This window comes from Chinchilla lanigera, unplaced genomic scaffold (genome assembly GCF_000276665.1).
Source record: "Chinchilla lanigera isolate Chin_1 unplaced genomic scaffold, ChiLan1.0 scaffold00016, whole genome shotgun sequence".
Taxonomy (NCBI): domain Eukaryota; kingdom Metazoa; phylum Chordata; class Mammalia; order Rodentia; family Chinchillidae; genus Chinchilla; species Chinchilla lanigera.
Window position 1 is genome coordinate 28,935,905 of NW_004955417.1, and position 17,042 is coordinate 28,952,946.

Sequence of the window (17,042 nt, forward strand, 5' to 3'; positions counted from 1 at the left end):
ACCTGATCATGGATAAAGTAATCATGGATTACTTTAGCACTGATCATGGATAAAGTAATACTTACTGAAAAATGTGCATGTGTATGTGTTCTGCCTTCAAGTTACTTAAGAGAGGGGCTGGGGATTTAGCTCAGCGGCAAAAGTGCCTGCCTGGCAAGCGCAAGGTCGTGAGTTCGGTTCCCGGTACCGGAGAAAAACCACAAAAAAAAAAAAAAAAAAAAAAGATATCCAGGCTGGGCTAGAACTTGACATCTTCCTGCCTCAGCCTCCAAGTGACTGGAGACTACGAGTGTTTGTAGCTTCTTCATTGCTTCTTCCAGTTGGAAAGCACAGGGTTGTAGCTACAGGTGGGATCACAACGAGTGCTTTCCTTAACAGTGGATGGAACCTGGCATTGGATCCTACATTGTTCAGGTAGGATTTACAGTATTTGCTTTTATTTTTCCAAGCCATAAGTAGAGTATTTTAAGTTTGTAAAAACAGGGGGGTGAGGGCTGAAAGAATGGGTTTCTAAACAATGGCAGGAAAATAATGTCTGAACTAGGAAAAGATTAGTAACATAGAAAATCATCACCATGTTTTGCTTCAGCAGTTTGTGCTGAACCGGCCCTTGGCGGTAGTGGCCCAGTAGCAAAACAAAATAATAACAAAAACGAAAGCAAGCTGATCGGGGAAACACTGATTTGTATTAAAGGCAACTTGTTTGAAAACAGGAAAGTGTCTCCTTCTGTACTGATTCAAGTTGGCGTATTTGTGTCTGAGGTTTAAGAGTGTGAGTTAAAAGCTCGTAAGGGCGTAAGTTCCTTAGTGCTGTTGCCACTGCCTTGGACATGAGTCCAACCCTGATGCAGCTCATCTGGAGTTTTCCATCCTGAGCGCAGCGACACACATTTCTCTGGCTCCAGTGAGATAGGGGGTGGGGTTGGGGTGGGAGCTACTGCTGAGAGCCTTCCGATCTGCATGGGGGTAGTTGCTATTCATCAGCGTCTCTCGGCATGGTGCACGTGCTGTGATCCCACAACTCCAGAGGGAGGCTGAGGCATGAATGCAAGGCCAGCCTGGGCTACACAGTGAGCGATGTCCAAGCCAGCCTGGATTCCAGAGCGAGACCCTGTCCCAAAAGGCCAGAAAAAAATCCACCTGGAAACAAGAACTTTACATTTCACCACCTTCACTCAACTGAGGAAGTGCATTTTTACTCCTTATTCAAAGGGAAACGGGAGCAAGAAGCCTGTTTTTCTGTCTCCTGTGCTGGAAGCCCGTGTAGGCCTGATGGGCCCTGGCAGACCTGGGCCCTGCGGCTGCAGGAGGAGCTGGGAGGTCAGAGCTTGCCCTTTGCCTGCAGCTCCTGCCTGTGAGGCGCTTGTGTTCACTCCGCCGTGGCTCGGTTACCCAGGGTAGGGCTGTTCCTTCCCGAGAGAGAGCCCTGGCTGCTTGGTGCAGCTGCAGCCTGGAGCTGTGGCGGGCTTTGCAGCTGCATCTGTGCCCTCCGCCTCTCGGGGAGCCTGGTCTGTCACCTGGGGGTGTGTGGAGTGGGTCTCCCTGCAGATGCTGGTCCTGGAGAGGCGCTCCTGCGCCCCTTGGGAAGTGCACAGCCCGCTGCAGGCTCTTCCGTGACAGTATTGCACAGGGTTTGACTCACCCTGGTGGTGTCGCCGGCCTGTCACAGCTGGGCCGATGGAGCATGTGGGTGTTGTCTGTGCCTCCGCCACACCGCCTCTGCATCTTGTGAGGGTTTTGCAACTCGCGGTCTGTTGGAGGTGTTTTGTTTTTTTAATTTGTTCATCCCCCAAAGATGAAAGAGATCTGCCAGCATGAAGTTTGGAAAATGACACATACACCTGTGAAATTAGGCAAATTCTCTGAAGTTCGTATTCCAACCCAGACACACACTCTGCAACAATGCTTTGTTTTGTGTGATGGGTTTGTCTCCGGCGGGGCAGGTACAGGTGTGCAGGATGGGACAGGCTCAGAGAGAGGGAGAGAGCGTGCATCATTATCACTGTGTCAGACCCCAGCAGAGCCGACCTGGCCGCCCTCCAGGGCGGAGGCCACGCCTGGCTGTGAACCGAGCTCTGCGTTGCCCTCCCCTTGACTGCCCGATCGAGGTGGGGGCCATGGGCCCTAAGCCAGAGCCCTGTGTAGGTGAGCAGTGCAGGGCTGCTATGCCACCGTCTCCAGACCCCTTGGTCTGTGCCCTGAGTGTGGGGTGGCAACAGGAAGAGGAGCATGGCCGCTGGACATCTGGCCACACAGTCAGTCGTCCACACTGGCAGCCTGGCCCTGCCTGCTCGCAGGGCCCTGCCTGGCATTTTGGAGCCCCAGCCCCTGCAGAGAGGAGGGTGTGGTCTTGACGCTGTGTAAGCTGTCAGACACCTGGACAGCTGCCTTTGCTTCAAGAGCCTGAGATGCTGTCTGCTGACCTTCCTTCTGTCTCACAGCCAGGGGTGTGTGTGTGCATGTGTGTATGTGTGTGTGTGTGCCCGTGTGTGTATGCATGTACGTGTGGCCCAGGGCTCCCGGAGGGGTGGAGAAGGTGAGGGGTGACGTTTGGTGGCTGCAGTGTATTCCTTGTTACCACAGTCAGCTGAGAAAGCGCTGTCAGGCATTGGTAGGACTCTGACGTTGGTGGGCGAACGGTTCACTGGCCCTGAGTGAGTAACCCAGACCCGCCCATCAGCAGGAGAGACCTGGCTGGTTGTCCAGTTGTCCGTATCTGACCGTTGGGCATCAGTGGCAGCACCTGAAGTGTTATGCACAGTTGAGTGTGGATGATGCATGAGCTTCACGTGATTGTGCAGGTTCCGTGGAAGGACAGGAGCAGAAGTGCCTGCCCCAGACACTTGAGGCTCAGAGTCCCGCCTCAGCTTTCTGAGGTCCGCAGGTCCAGTTGGGGTCTGGGAATCGATTTGCTTTTCCAGGGAGTTTCCGGGAGCTGCAATTGCTGCTGAAACAGAGCTCAGTGTTGGGCAGACACTGTTTGCTGATTGGCTACTTATCATTAGCTAGTGAATCCAGGCTGCATCTTGAGAGCAGTTATTTTCTTAAAAATAGTTCCCCAAAGGTTAAATTAACAATTAAAGAACGAAGATGTGTGAGGTCCGTGTACCAACTCCCCACAAGCAATGTAATGGTATGTATTGCAAAATGCACTAAAAAATCTAAAAATACAAGAAGATGGAAAATTATATCATGCATGAACTAAATAAAAATCATTAAGCAGGTAAAGAATCACAGTAACAGGGCAGGGCCAGAAGTGGTGTCACCGAAATGAAGGATTAAAAAATAAATTTGATGAGAAGTGAGTCAGGCTCAAGTGTCGTTAGCTCATCAGAAAAGTTGGTGTGCTCGAAGGCCAGGTCTGGATGCAGCCTTCGCGTGGATGTCCCCCTCCCCTGACGGCTCCCCCAGAGCCGGTGCAGTGGATTAACCCCTTCCTTCCTTCCCCATGTTTCCCAGGCCCAGGTTTCATCTTTTTCTTGGCCTTAGGAAACCGCTTAGGAAAGTGTCACTGGGCCTTGCTCAGGATAGAAACATTTTGGATAATTACATGATCAAAATTTTTAGACTAGAATAGCACCTGTATTTTGGTGGAGTGCTTGCAGTTTCTAAAGCAAATGTGAACGTGTTCTTGCTGTAGTATATGAAGCTAGGGATTTTGATGACCTCAGTTACAAAGCTTTGTCAGCTGTCCATCGTGTGTCGGGCTCCGTGGAGAGGATCGCTCTCTTTCCTTCCTTCCTCGCGAGTGTTAGGAGCCCCAGTGCTCCCTTCCAGCAAACCTCTGCTTCTGGGCCGCGCAGTCCAAGGTCAGCTCTGTCCCCTATGTGTGGACACAGGCACTGGCTCTGAATAACCAGGAAAAGACAGTGGATCTCACACTGTCACACAGAACGTGTCCCCCACCACACAGCGTGATAACGGCTTAGAAATATGCAGGCAGGTGTAAGCTGGCCCTACCTTACCGCTCCTGGCCTTGGCCTTGGCCTTGATAACAATGAAGTTCAACTGAAAAATCATGGTTGAAGTATTAAGGGCAGTGACTAAACCCAAGGTGCCAGACCTGCTGCTTTCGGTTGCAAATGTGGTGAACCTGGGATTATAATGTAACAGAGGAAGTAAGAAGAACGCTCAAGTGACTGGGGTTTAGGGTGCCACAGCAGGAGCCTTTTCTGGCTCCCTCCATTTAAAATGGAATTTTTGTTTTGTTTTCCTTCCTTGCTTTCACCAGTTTCATACCTGGTGTACACAGTCTGTCTTCTTAGTGGGATTCTCCACTCTTTCCTTTCGGGCCGGGGCCGTCTGCTCTCAGCACTGCTGCTACCCAGAGGCCATGCACAGCACCTGTGGTAAATACGAGTGCAGTGCAGAAAGAATGGGAGGGTGGACATCCGAATTCTCAGGAAGAGAACAAGGTACCATGGAGAGGCTGGGGAACATTAGAGACGTGGAAAATGCCAGGGCTGGGGTGCAGCTGGCTTCACTCAGAGGGAAAACACTTGCTTAGCATACTGCAGGCCCTGGGTTCAGTCCCAGCACCAACAAACATGCACACACACACACACACACACACACACACACACACACACACACTGCACAACACACAAGTCACAAGCTTCAGATAATATCATCATAATTGTTCTATTTTATTATTAGTTGTTGTTAGTCCCTTATTGTGCCAAGTTTATGAATCAAGCCCTTGGTAGGTGTGTGTGTCAGTGTTATACAAGGTGTGGTTTTGGTGGGTTTAACTGTTCACTGGGGCCTTGTGATTTGTCTTCCCATGGACGAAGGTGAATACTGCTTCATGTTTGTAAAGACTACACTGCCTCAGTTTTTCATGATAGGGCTGCCACCTTCTGTAAACCGAGGACAACTTCATGGGCCTCTGATTACAAAATATTTGAATTTCCCTACCATCTCTGTCGTTAACTTCCTGGGTCAGCAGATGGGGCATTTACTAATGAGTTAAATTTTCTTAATGCTTGAGTTACTTTTTGGTAGTAAATTAGTCATTAGAGATTCTGGTTCCAACTTTGTCTGTATTTTTCCTCTAGCTGCTTCTTTCTGTGATGTCCATATTTAACCTACTGTATAAATTTAGTTGCCGATTGCAAGGTTTACATATGTTCTAATAAAATTGTTGTTTTCCTGGTAGCATCATTCAGTTAATTTGAAATCTCCCAAAGCAAGGGTTTTCAGGAAAAATGCATTTAAGTTATTTAAAATCTTTTCTGGTTTATATGCCAAAAGATGTTAATGCTGCCGTGTTTAAAAGTGGCCAAAGACTTTATAGAGAAGGATATTGCTTCACTTTTTTCAGATTAAAGAGTACATTTTTCCCCCTAAAGAAACAATTTGAATAAGACTTGACCCTTCCTCTCCATTTTACAATGATGTATGGTCACATTGAACCCACCATTAGAATTTCTCTAATATCTTCCCTTGCGTTAACATTTCAAAACTCAATTTAAATATTCACATGCCTCGTTTTTAATAAACTTAACAAAATTCAGGTAATTTCCTTCAACTTTCTTGATTGAACGACAGCAGTTGGTACAGACATTAAAAAAAGTTGTACAGCTATGAGCAAAGCCCAAATCAATTATATATAAGAAATAACACATGGAAAGAAATTAATCAAAAGGAGGAACTTCTACTATATGATTCTCTGGTCTGTTACCTGCAGGCAACAACCGTAAATGAAAAAAAATCAACATTCTTCTGGTAGATAAGGAGAAAAATTAATAATAAAAATGTTTCTTTCCCACTGGATCCCTGATGCAGCCATTGTGGAAAGTGGGAGAGCACAGGATGAATTTGCTCTCTTGAAATAATGGTTTTTAGACTATGGAATTGAGGTTTTCTTGCTGGTAGGCTTGATATCATGAGTTCCTAGTAGGATTGGCACAGTCCCAAGAGCAGCCCTGTCTCTGCCCCATCATTAAATGTCTCAGCGGGGTGTGCAGGACACGGGTGTCCTAGCAAGTGGGTAGGGTTGTCCCTTGTGCCACAGGGACATGAATGCAGCCGCTGCGTCTCCAGAGAGGAACTCCTGAGCAACTCCGAGACACACTGAGGGAAAGCGTGCAAGTACTTTACAGCTAATCATGCTCACACCCATAGTGAGAAGGTAGGCACACGGCTTTGTGGGATTTCGTTCTTTATTTTACAGCTGAGGCTACCTTTTTTCTATTTTTAATTGAACAAACAGGGTGTATGGCTACAAATGCTCCCCTGAAATCTTCAAGGATACAATGTAGAAATATACACGTTTAAATAACAGGCATGCAGTTTAAACGGACTCTTTCATTTTCATCAAATACAGAAAAATGTAGTAGAAGTTTAACTCCTTTTATCTCCCAACATAGTGTGTATGTATATAGGGTTTGATATATTTGTATACACATATGTTGAGTGTAAACCAGAATTTGCTCCCTTTGTTTTTATGTTTATGTTTTAAAAGGTAGTGTCACCCACTAAAAGTAGCTCAATTATAATGTGCTAATTCAAGCATGGTGCATATTAAATTGTGAGGTTCAAGGCCCCCGTTTTATATATAAGGTTGCTGTATGTGGCTTCTTAGTCCTTTGTGTGAGTCAGTCCAGTGCAAGGAACTTACGAGGGAGCAGGAGCTAGCCACTCGGGCAGAGCTTCAACATTTTCATCTTCATTCATGCATTAAGATTTTGAGAATTTTTTCCGGTTGGTGTGGGTTCTTTGTTCTGTGTATGAGTAAAATGATGTAAAGTTTGGGATAAAAGTTTTTAATTTTCAATGTCAGTAATACCTGCTATAAAAAGGACTCAAAATGATAAATGTTGAGAAGCACCAGAATAAAAAACACTCTGGAAATTTTTGTGTGTTTTCCTGGCGAAACTCACCTAGCTGAATTTCGGAGCACACCGGTCGATGATTACAATTACTGGAATGGTAGTATTTTAATGTGACTTTCTCCCCACCTGCCAGACGCAATCAGGGCTGCCCAGAGCTCTGAAACAATCTCATTTTGCTCAGTGGCTAGTCTTGTGCAGCCTCCGGAATGCGGAGAATATTAATGGGTGGAGCAGAGACGGAGTGCTCCCTGCAGTAGCATTATTATAGGGCGCCTTGTCCTCATCAAATGCAGGCAAAGCCCAGCCAACCTGGTGTCTAAAAAATCAATGCCAGCGAGCATTCAAGAGATAGGACCTTTTCTGGGGAATATTGCACAGGCACCATAGAATGAATTTGGCACTTCCTTCCGTTCCTCATATATGAGGATATATATTAATTTCTGTAGAATTTAATTTATTTCTTGGATGCGTCTTATTCTGAAGAGCTTTTCATTTATCCAAGAAAAGCTATTCTGCATTTCGGTGAAGGTTCGGTCCTAGCAGAACGCCAGTCAGAGGTATTCATCGCGGCAGCTACGTGGGAAGAGACATGCATCCCATTTCGTATTTGCTACACTGGTCCTTACCATTTCTTGCATTTCATCATTGTGTTAACTTTAATGTTCCTGAACTTTTACTTATATTTTATTTTTTCTCTCCAGCTGTCTTTTTGTCAAGTTCTAGCTCTTATGTTGCTTACTGTGGATGTGTTTTGGGGGTTTTCTTTAACCCCCTGAAACTGTCCCAACAGAAATGCATTTCTCTGGGGAAGGAAGTTGTTCCTGTAAATGCAGAGCTGTATATATCTAGTTCTTTATTCTCAATCCGTCAGTGACTCTGCTGTCAATGAATGGGTTATAATTACTTGATACTGAACATTCTGCTGCCCTTTATCCACTCCTGATTATTGAAATAATGCGCAGAGGGAGACTTCTCTGGTGTGTCCACCTTCGGTTGGACACGGTTGCCCAGTGTTGCTGACTGTTGGAAGCTGGGAGGCGGTGGTGTGTCCACCATCACTGCTGGTCAGATTCTGCAGAAGCTCCTTTCTCTGCCCGGCTGGATCTCTTGAGGGCAGAGGTAGCTGTGGCCACTTCAGAGGGTCCCAAGTTCTCAGTTGTCTCTCTTCTCCCACACTGGCGCTGCTGCTCTGCACCCATTGGTTTTCCAGTGTAAACCGTGAGGGCAGCCTCCTTATTTGTGCTGAGAGCAATTCACAGCAGTATGGGCCTCACCTAGAGCACCACTGGTTATACCCAGAGTTCTAGGATAGACAGTGAATTATTAGCATTCAAACATGAGGTAAATGTTGATATTTACAAACATCAGGACGATTAATTCTGGCAAGTGTGTTTGGATATCTGTACATCGAAAGCAATTGAAGAGCTGGTATGCAGATTTCCTTACACTTGCCTGCCGAGTGGTCTCAATCAGAAGTAATTTTCTCCATGAGGGCACATGGAGCTCAGTTGTGAGCCTTTTCTGAGTAGATATTATTATTTGTGTCAAATTACGTGTGGTGATTTTTCTGAAGTGGACTTCGGTACCCAGTAATCCATACCCAGGAGCTTCCTTCATTCCCTCCTTCATTGGTGCTGTTAATTACCCTGTGCTTCAAGTGTCTCTCACCCTCTTAAAATGTTAGTTTATGGCCACCGATGATCTGTTTCTTAAAGAAACATGCAATAGGGAGAGAAGAGAGAGCTCGGATCTAAAACCATAAATTCTGTGCATTTTAAGAGAGCCACTCTTCTCCGCATCTGATTTGGTGGCATGGTTAAGGAAAGGGTTATTAAGTTCACATTTTAAACCAAGCTTTACAAATCTGACGTTTGCTTTTGGAGCAATGCAAGATGGCCATTCATCACTTTCTTGTGGCCCATGCTAAATATCGGCAGTGAGAGAGCATGTGTTTTGAACACGTGAGTTCAAAGGGTGCTCAGTTTTTATTTCGGTTTTTGCAGTTTGTTTTTGAAAGTAAATGTTTTTTTGAAAATAAGTTGCATGCTTGGAATTGCAAAGTGTTAGCCGACACTAAAGTAAAACAAGCCTTGTAATACTATGCTATCAATTTAGAAGTACACACACACACACACACACACACACACACACACACACACTCCACATTGACTTGGTTTGAGTTTTACTAAGCATAAATCAATGCTTTGTGGTTTTGTTTTCTTTCAGATTTTCACCGGAGCTTATCTATTGAACCTTTAATAAACTGTTAATTTTGAATTTTATTTCACATAACAAAAGCTTATTTATTGTTAGTATTTTGAATAATCATTCAATTACATTCCATCCTAAATAAAGCCTCTTCAAAAATGTTACTGTGTATGCTCAAAATTTCATTTTTAGAAGAAACCATTTTATTACTGTTAATTTTATTGCTATATGCATTGCTGTCTTTAGTATATGCAGACATTCCATTTTTCATATTTTATATGTGAGTCATTTGAAATATTTATCTTACAATTGGAGCTTTACTCTTTGTTAGCAAAACTCAGCGTATATGTTATCAAAGAATATATTCTTAAAGAAGTATATATTGTCATTTCTGTGTAGTTGTTATTAAAGTGTTTACTTTTCAGGTTGATTCACTGTGGATATAAATTATGTAAGTAATAAATATTAGTAATTCACTATTTCAGTTTCAGGAAGTCTAAAAATGATCTTCTTCCTTTTTGGAGGAGAGGTGGGAACCTAATATTTTGGTTCATTTTCAGTAATCTGAGAAGCACAGAAGAGATTTGTCAATTTTTAGTGTAGATCTTCAAACATCTGTGTATAAGTAACCATGTAAATCGGAATTAACGATTTTCTGAGCTTTGTGTTTATGGCGTTACCTATGTATTACAGTTTTGTTTCTGAAGAACAGGTTTGCAATGACCAGAGAACGGTTTACATAGTACAGTGTTATATAAATAAATGCTATTGAAATACTGAGTTTGCAAATCCCATTTTTTTCATTTAGTAGCTTGCAACCTTTTTCGTTAACTGACCCCTGAAACTTTACATTCCAGATCTGGAAACTAAAAATAGTAATATCCCCAGTATCCCCGGCTCACCAGGTCATTCAGAGATCATGTAAGGAAGTGGTTTCAAGCTCCCACTTGAGCCCTAAATGAGAGAGCTCCACGGGGCTTCTTCTGACCTAGCCTGTTACCGTAATGAAGTTGTTTGAAAAGTAAAAAGAAAGGAAATACTCTATCAGCGCCCTCATTAGACTCCGCATTAATAATGAAACCTGTCTTCTGAAATTATCAAATACATATTTTAAGGATTGTAATATTTTACATTATTGTTACTTTATATATTTCTTGCATGTTTGATATAGCTATTTTAAAAAGTGGAAGATTATAAATGTTCAACTTGAAATAGTTAGTGGGAGGTTAAAAAGTGTGTGAGAGCCATGACTTCCGAGTGTGACTTGTGCAAACCCTGGCCCCACGACCCTTCCGCCCCGCCGGGAGCATCAGGACCGTGGAAGAAGGCGGAGTGGGGACAGCATGTTTGGAGTCCGGGCATCTCTTGTCCTAAAAAGGACAAAGAATCTCCGAGAGAAATCTTTTGCGTGTTCCTTAACTTAAACCCATGTAGCTAGCTGTACTTTTATAGATATGTCCAGTCCTCTGCAAACTGGCCCTGGGGAAAACCCAAGATACATCTTGTGTGTGTGCGAGGTCTGTGTATGCAGGAACATGTTCCTGTTACAGACTCACCATAAAAACTGTACGATGTACATCCTAAGTTATTTCTAAGATGTCTCCTCAACCCTGAATGTTTTCGGGCCCATTTCTATGAAGCAGGAGGTAGAGGCTTTCTGGACCTTCGTGTATTTAGCCCATCTGATGGCCGGAGTGACAATCAGTACAAATTACCATAATTGTATTCTTCGGTGCCGTTGCCTCACTGCTTCCTCAGGAGTAGATGTAGACTTCTGCTTAGGGGAGTGAGTCAGAGACTGCGGCTTCAGAGGCATTAGAGTCACACAGGGCGCACGCTGTCCCCACACGGCGCACTGAGAGCCAGCTGAACAACTCCAGCCCTCCCTTTCCTTTCAGCGAAATAGGTCCATTAATGTAGTGCACTGCGCTCTCATTCTCTCCCAGGGAGTTGTATTTTTATTACTGAAAAAGTATCACATAAATACAAATTACATTTTTTCATTAGAAAACTACTTTTCATTTCAGAAAAAATTCAATTAATTATGAATAGGGTTATGCTTTCATCAGGGAGAGAAATATGTAATTTTTCTTCAAGCCTCAAACACATATAATGAAATCTTTTCTTGGAATCCACTCTTAAGATGGATTTTTAAAAGTATAGACTTTATTAAAATCTCAGTTCAATTAAAATGCATTCAATTACTTTAAATCTTTATTAAAATCTCAGGTAAAATTGTCCAACAGTGTAAAAGAGACTTGTACTCTTTAGCAGGCAGTTAATTCTAACAAATGAACATAAAGTACACACTTTCGCTCTTTAGGAGAGAATAAAAACTAAGTTTGGGGTGGGGGTGGGGATGCCCGTGACCTCTCCCCAGGGCCAGCACTTCCTGTGGCATGGGATGGCATCTCCCTGCGTGAGCCCCTGTGATGCTGCTCGGCTTTCCTTGCCCCCAGTGCTGGCCTCACAGAGACCCCCTGTCAGGATTTTGTGTCACTGTCTTCTTGGATGTGCCTGGTACAGTGTCCCTGATTCTCTTTCAAGGGCCGCTTGAAGACGCCATTGAGGACGAGGAGGAAGAGTGTCCCTCAGAAGAGACAGACGTCCTCTCCAAAGGAGACTTTCCCCTGGAGGAAAGCTTTCCCTCCGGATTTGGGCCCGGAAATCTGAGCTGCGAAGAAGTGGAATACTTTTGTAACAAAGGTAATCCTTGGTGGTTGAATGTCTGATGTGAGTCCACTTCGGGGATTTTAAAAATAGACCATCGGGTGAGGGAAAAAATGTCCTCCAAGTCTGAAACAGTTCGTCAGTCTGAGATCATGTGCCTAATTTCAACATGTTGAGGAACAGAAGAAGTTACTTCATTTCAGGAAGAAGCCATTTTCATACTTCAGCAAATATTTTCATGCTGATTGGCCAGTTATCGATACAGCATTTAAAGTTTATCACCCACTCATTCCTTCAGCAAGTATTTACTGAGCTCAGTTGTGGGCAGGGCTCTACATCAGGCCCTGAGTGTTAGCACCAGAGCGGCGGAGAGAACCTAGCCCCAGCTTCTGGGTTACTCGCTCCTTTGGAAAACTGAATGCCTTAGACTACACTGAGGAAGGTCCTTTCTAGGGACTGCAAAATAAGGAAATGCACAACCCTTTCAACATGCCAGGCCCTCTTTCACGTCTCTGACACTCTTCCGAGGCAGCACCTGAGCTGTAGCTTGGGTTACTGCTAAGCCTGACTGGGAGCCAGGCGGCCTTGCCAGTGTTCTGTCCTTGCTGGGCGTGCATATGCATACGCATATGCTCGCTTTCGCTAAAAGTCAGTCCAAGGTTTCTTGAGATTCTTTTTTATGGTTTATTTTTATTTGATTGCTTTGTCTCTGCCAGAGAGGTGGATCTTCTATTTCCTCCACACCAGCGCATGGTGTCCGGGATTTGGAGGTCACTTCTTGGGTGTGAAACAGCTGCTTCTGCTGCTTTACCGTGGGGGTTTCCCAGGGTATGTGGCGAGATGGCCTGGAGACAGTCGCTGTCTCCTACGTCAGAGACTTGGTTGAAAATAGAATAGTGTGGAGAGAGGCCTTCTTTGCTGATGTCGACTTAGTTGTTCTGTGTGCTACAAGCGTTTTGTGATGATCTGTAGCTATGGCAGTGCATATAAGAGCTGGCTGAAGGTGGAGAGCTTTTAAACTTGCATTTTGAAGACATTTTGTTCCTTTTCTTCACCAGGAAAGACATTGTATGGCCCATGCTAGAGCACCTACCTCATGTGGTATTGCAATAAAGGGGAGGAACCAGCACAAGGTGCCATTTTTCCTTTTGGCTGTTATAGCTACAAGAGTCACTGTACAGATATGGAGCTTTGTCAGTTTAGTTCTTCTGAGGAGGCAGTCTTGAGGGTTAGGATGAGATATATTTTAAATTTGGAGAGATCACTGCTGAAGGCTTATGTTCAGTGAGAGCTGTTTAAGTCAGTCGTTTCTCAGAAGAAAATAAACTTGCAGAGATGTGTTCGTGATGATGATAACAATGAGCTTAAGACAATAAAGCCCACCTACTTGGAATCCTAACTCATGAAAAATAACGAACAACAGGCCTGTAAGAACTAAGAAAAGACAGTGAAGGACAATTATTGCAAATAGTATTCAGTGGGTATTATTGGATACAGTGGAAATTTTCAGAAAGGTTAAATGTACACAAAATTGTATTTAATATGATGCAGAGACCACATTAAAAATACATAATACATGTATTGTAAAATAATTCTGTGATATTTACTTTGAAACTTAGAAAGTCCTGGTAGGTGAGAATAAGAATTCTTATTTTTTATTACATTTTCAGGGTAAATACTAATATTAATTATTTTCAAATGACTGTGGCCTGTGGAATAGGAAAAGAAATGACTTTTTTCGTCTTCTAGCGTGTGAGACCAAGGAATTCCCAGTGAAGGTCAGGTGGAAGCATTTGGGAGGAAGGCAGCTTTGGTAGATATGGTCTCCCTTTGAGTTCACACATAGGACATTACCCATTTTTCATTTAACTTGATTAGCTGCAGCAGGAAGAGAAAAGTTTCTCTCTGGGAAATTAGAACCCACAATTTCTATGGAAATTCATGCTTGTCTCAGTGACACACAGTTACGTTTTATTAGCAGTTGTAGAGAGATGATAATTAGCAGTTAAAAGAATAGAAGTATATAAATAGTTAATACCGTCAGTATCATGATTGGAAAAGCACATAAGAAGTGTTCATCTGAAGGGAAACATTTTTACCCAGGATTTGTGACTGAAAGTTGCTTTTCATCATCCACGACAACTTAAAATTTGTCAATATATACAGGATGTAAGTCATATTATTTGGACTTGCTTTGTCTAAAGGACTTTCCATGACCAAATTATGTTTACTTTAACGAATCTGTTTGATGAAAATTTTGAACATTAAATGTTGGTTCTTATTAAAAATGATAGTCTAAAATGGCCAACCACAAAACATGGCTAAAATATCTGAATTCTTTGAACAGAACGTTTTGCCACATTTCTGGGGGAGGATAATGAGAATACATGTAGAGGTACGATACATTTTTAGTCATACTTCAGTAACTGAGTTATGTCTAAAACTATCACATGCCATTGTAACTTTTTAAATGAAAATGAAAGTCTATTTGTACATCCATGAATGTATAGCTTACCATTAGATAAAAGTTCCTACTTCTGCTTGAAGCATGGCTTCTCTATTTTGTAGGATATTTCAGAATGACTCTGTATTTACTTACTGTAATATTTTCCTTGGCTTCACATTGATGTTGCCTGTGTTCTGGTTAATGGAAATTTTTTCTACAAGTCTCAAAGTACTCATTAGTATTACTAAAGTTTCTGGTCATTATATAAAACATATTGTCAAATGTGACCTCACCCGCTCTAATAACGCAAATTCCACAGAACTCCCTAAATATGTTTGTCTGAATTTTATGTTAGCTTCAATGTATAAAATTCTTAATTATATGACCCTCTTCCAAAGATATACTTGGAATAGTTGCAGACCTAAAATTGAACATGGCGGTTCTATTGATGTTTCCCGTGACATTCTACGTTCATTAATTAATTGCTTATTTCATGTCCTTATTTCTCATCTTCAAAAAGAAATGAACTGTGTTTACAAAAGATGCTGCTGCAGGCTTGCTATGGTACTCTGAGATTTTTTTTTACATTAGGAAAATAGAAAGCAGTTCTTTCCATTTATATCATCTCCTTTTGTTCACGAGTTCAGATTGCTTGGCCTCTTGCCTTCACAGTATCTCCAAGAGGAAGGAAACAAGCAAGAATTATTTCCTTGAATTTACAGATGACGAAGACATCAAGACTGGGGCCCTGAGCGCTACATATTTCCGGGGGTACTGAGTTATTTGCTTCCGTTATTCCTTCTTCCTTTCTTCTGCTTTCCGCACGAGACGTGGAAGTTTATCTGTGCACGCGTAGAACTAACAGAGCTAGGGAAATGGAAGCACACGTGGCTGTGAAGGCAACCTTCACAGTTTTAGTCCTGGCCCCGGATGGAGGAGGAACCCTTTCATGTATTAGCAATTCTTAGGGAAACTCAAAAACTGAATTTCGTAGTAGACTTGGCCTGGAGCAATTCTAAAACTAGTTTACTATGATCGTTTTGGAAGAGGGTTTCCTCCCTGAAATACTCAAGTTTGCTGCTGACGGAAGTAAGATAAACATGTCTTGGGCAGCATTCCAGGAGGATATTACAGGATATGTGCATAGGAAGGAGAGGTCAGATGGGTGTCATTGTAAGTTAGCAAAATGTAGTGCTAGTGAAAGAAAATAACCCCAGTGAAACAACCCGTCCTTGGCGACTCTGGGTCGTAGTAACAGTTATCTGGACGTTACCTAGGGTCTTCACACAGTGTTCACTGGAGTCGTGATCCCTGCACAGACTAAAAGGGAGGCTGATGACATCAGACTTGATTTTGGAAGACTGAAGGCCACGCTTGTGGTCTGCTATCCGCATTTGCAGAATGACGAGGCTCACGCGGAACGTGCGTACAGTAGAGGCAGGCTACAGTTAGAGGTTTTCAGTCTGGAAAGGTCAAGGTTGACAAAGCCGGTCATGATGGAAACTCACAAAATTAAATGTGATGCTAGGCGTTCTCACCATACCCCCGAAGAGTCAGCACAGGTGGTGTATGGAAGGGAAAGGTCGGGTTAAACTTCCTTTAAAAGAGGACCACGTAAGGGACCTTAAAATAGAAAAAAACCAGTTCCGGTACACTTTGATTTGGCTCTAGCCCAGAAGCAGTTACTGTGAAGCCAGCCATCAAGGTGAACAGGCCCTGAATGGGGCTGGCAGTGTCCAGCACTCAGCCATGGGCTTAGCAGGCCTTAGGTGCCAAGCTGTCTTGGTGCTGGGACAGCACTGACAGAAGTCAGTCCCCCTTGCAGGAGGATGGAGAGAGAGGAGCAGACCACACGCACGTCCTTGAGGTGGTGAAGAGGAGCAGCGTGGTGGTGGAGACGCCGTGCATGTGCATAGGCTGCTTCATAAAGGGCAGTGGGCACGTGGAGGCGTAGTGGCCCTGGGGCTCGTGTCGCAGAAAGCCAGAAGAGGACAGCAGAGAGCTGGGGAGCGGCCAGGTGCAGTCCCACCTGTGCGGCCTGCTGCTCTGCGTGTGTGGAGGGGGTGGAGAGGACAGAACTGCGATCTGTGAGCCCCGGCGGGGGGAGGGAGGAGACGGGAAGAAGAGCGTGGCCAGGGTGCCGTCCGCACAGGTCGGGAGAGCGAAAGCAAAGCTTAAAGCAGGAAGTGGAAACAGGTGCACTGAGGAAGCTGCGGGAGCTGCAGACCAGCCGGTCAGAAGTGGCTCTGGGCCTAGCTGGGAGGAGGCTCCACCTGCATCTCATTTATGTGGGTTCCAGAGCAGCCGCCACCGCTGAGAGTGAGGGAGTCATTTGTCCCTTCCCAGGTGGCGGATTCGGGTGTGTGCTTTATGCATCTTTCCACTCCCTGGAATGGAGAGGGGAAGAGCAGGAGGCATGGCAGTCAGACCCAGACGCAGCACCGTGGCCGACCAGCCGGGCTGCGGACGCAGTGGGCATCCCTGACCACAGCCATGCCCGTCACCGTGCGGTCTTGTTGCTTTGTTTACAAAAGAAGGCGTCCCTGGGGAGAAGTGCTATTTGTGCTAGGACTGCACGTAACAAGCCTGAGCCTGACTTATTGGTATTAATCCCCCGCAACCTTCTCACCACACATGAAGGTAAAACCAAAATATCATGACCGAGATCCTTCCTTCTGAGGAGAAATCAAACACATGCCATTATCCCTTTTTGAGATGTGGTTGGGTAGGTGTTCATCTGTTCATGCTGTTTTGTCTCTTTTTTTCTTTCCTTGTGTTGCTACTCTTTTGGTTTGGAAACCCTGCGGATCTTTCACGAACCCCTTTGCACCCGAGGTCCATCCTTCCCCCGTTCTGCCTCCAGTGTCATGATTCCACCTTCG

General features: G+C 44.2%; 1 protein-coding gene across 1 annotated transcript in view; it reads left to right on the forward strand.

Annotated features, from left to right (window-relative positions):
* The window catches only part of Zfpm2 (zinc finger protein, FOG family member 2), a 337,351-nt gene that overhangs the window by 4,477 nt on the left and 315,832 nt on the right, over positions 1–17,042 (forward strand). The window contains exons 2-3 of the mRNA XM_005381999.1: positions 342–414; positions 11,592–11,750. Of these exons, the coding sequence (XP_005382056.1) occupies positions 342–414; positions 11,592–11,750 (232 nt within the window). The remainder of the gene's footprint in view (positions 1–341; positions 415–11,591; positions 11,751–17,042) is intronic.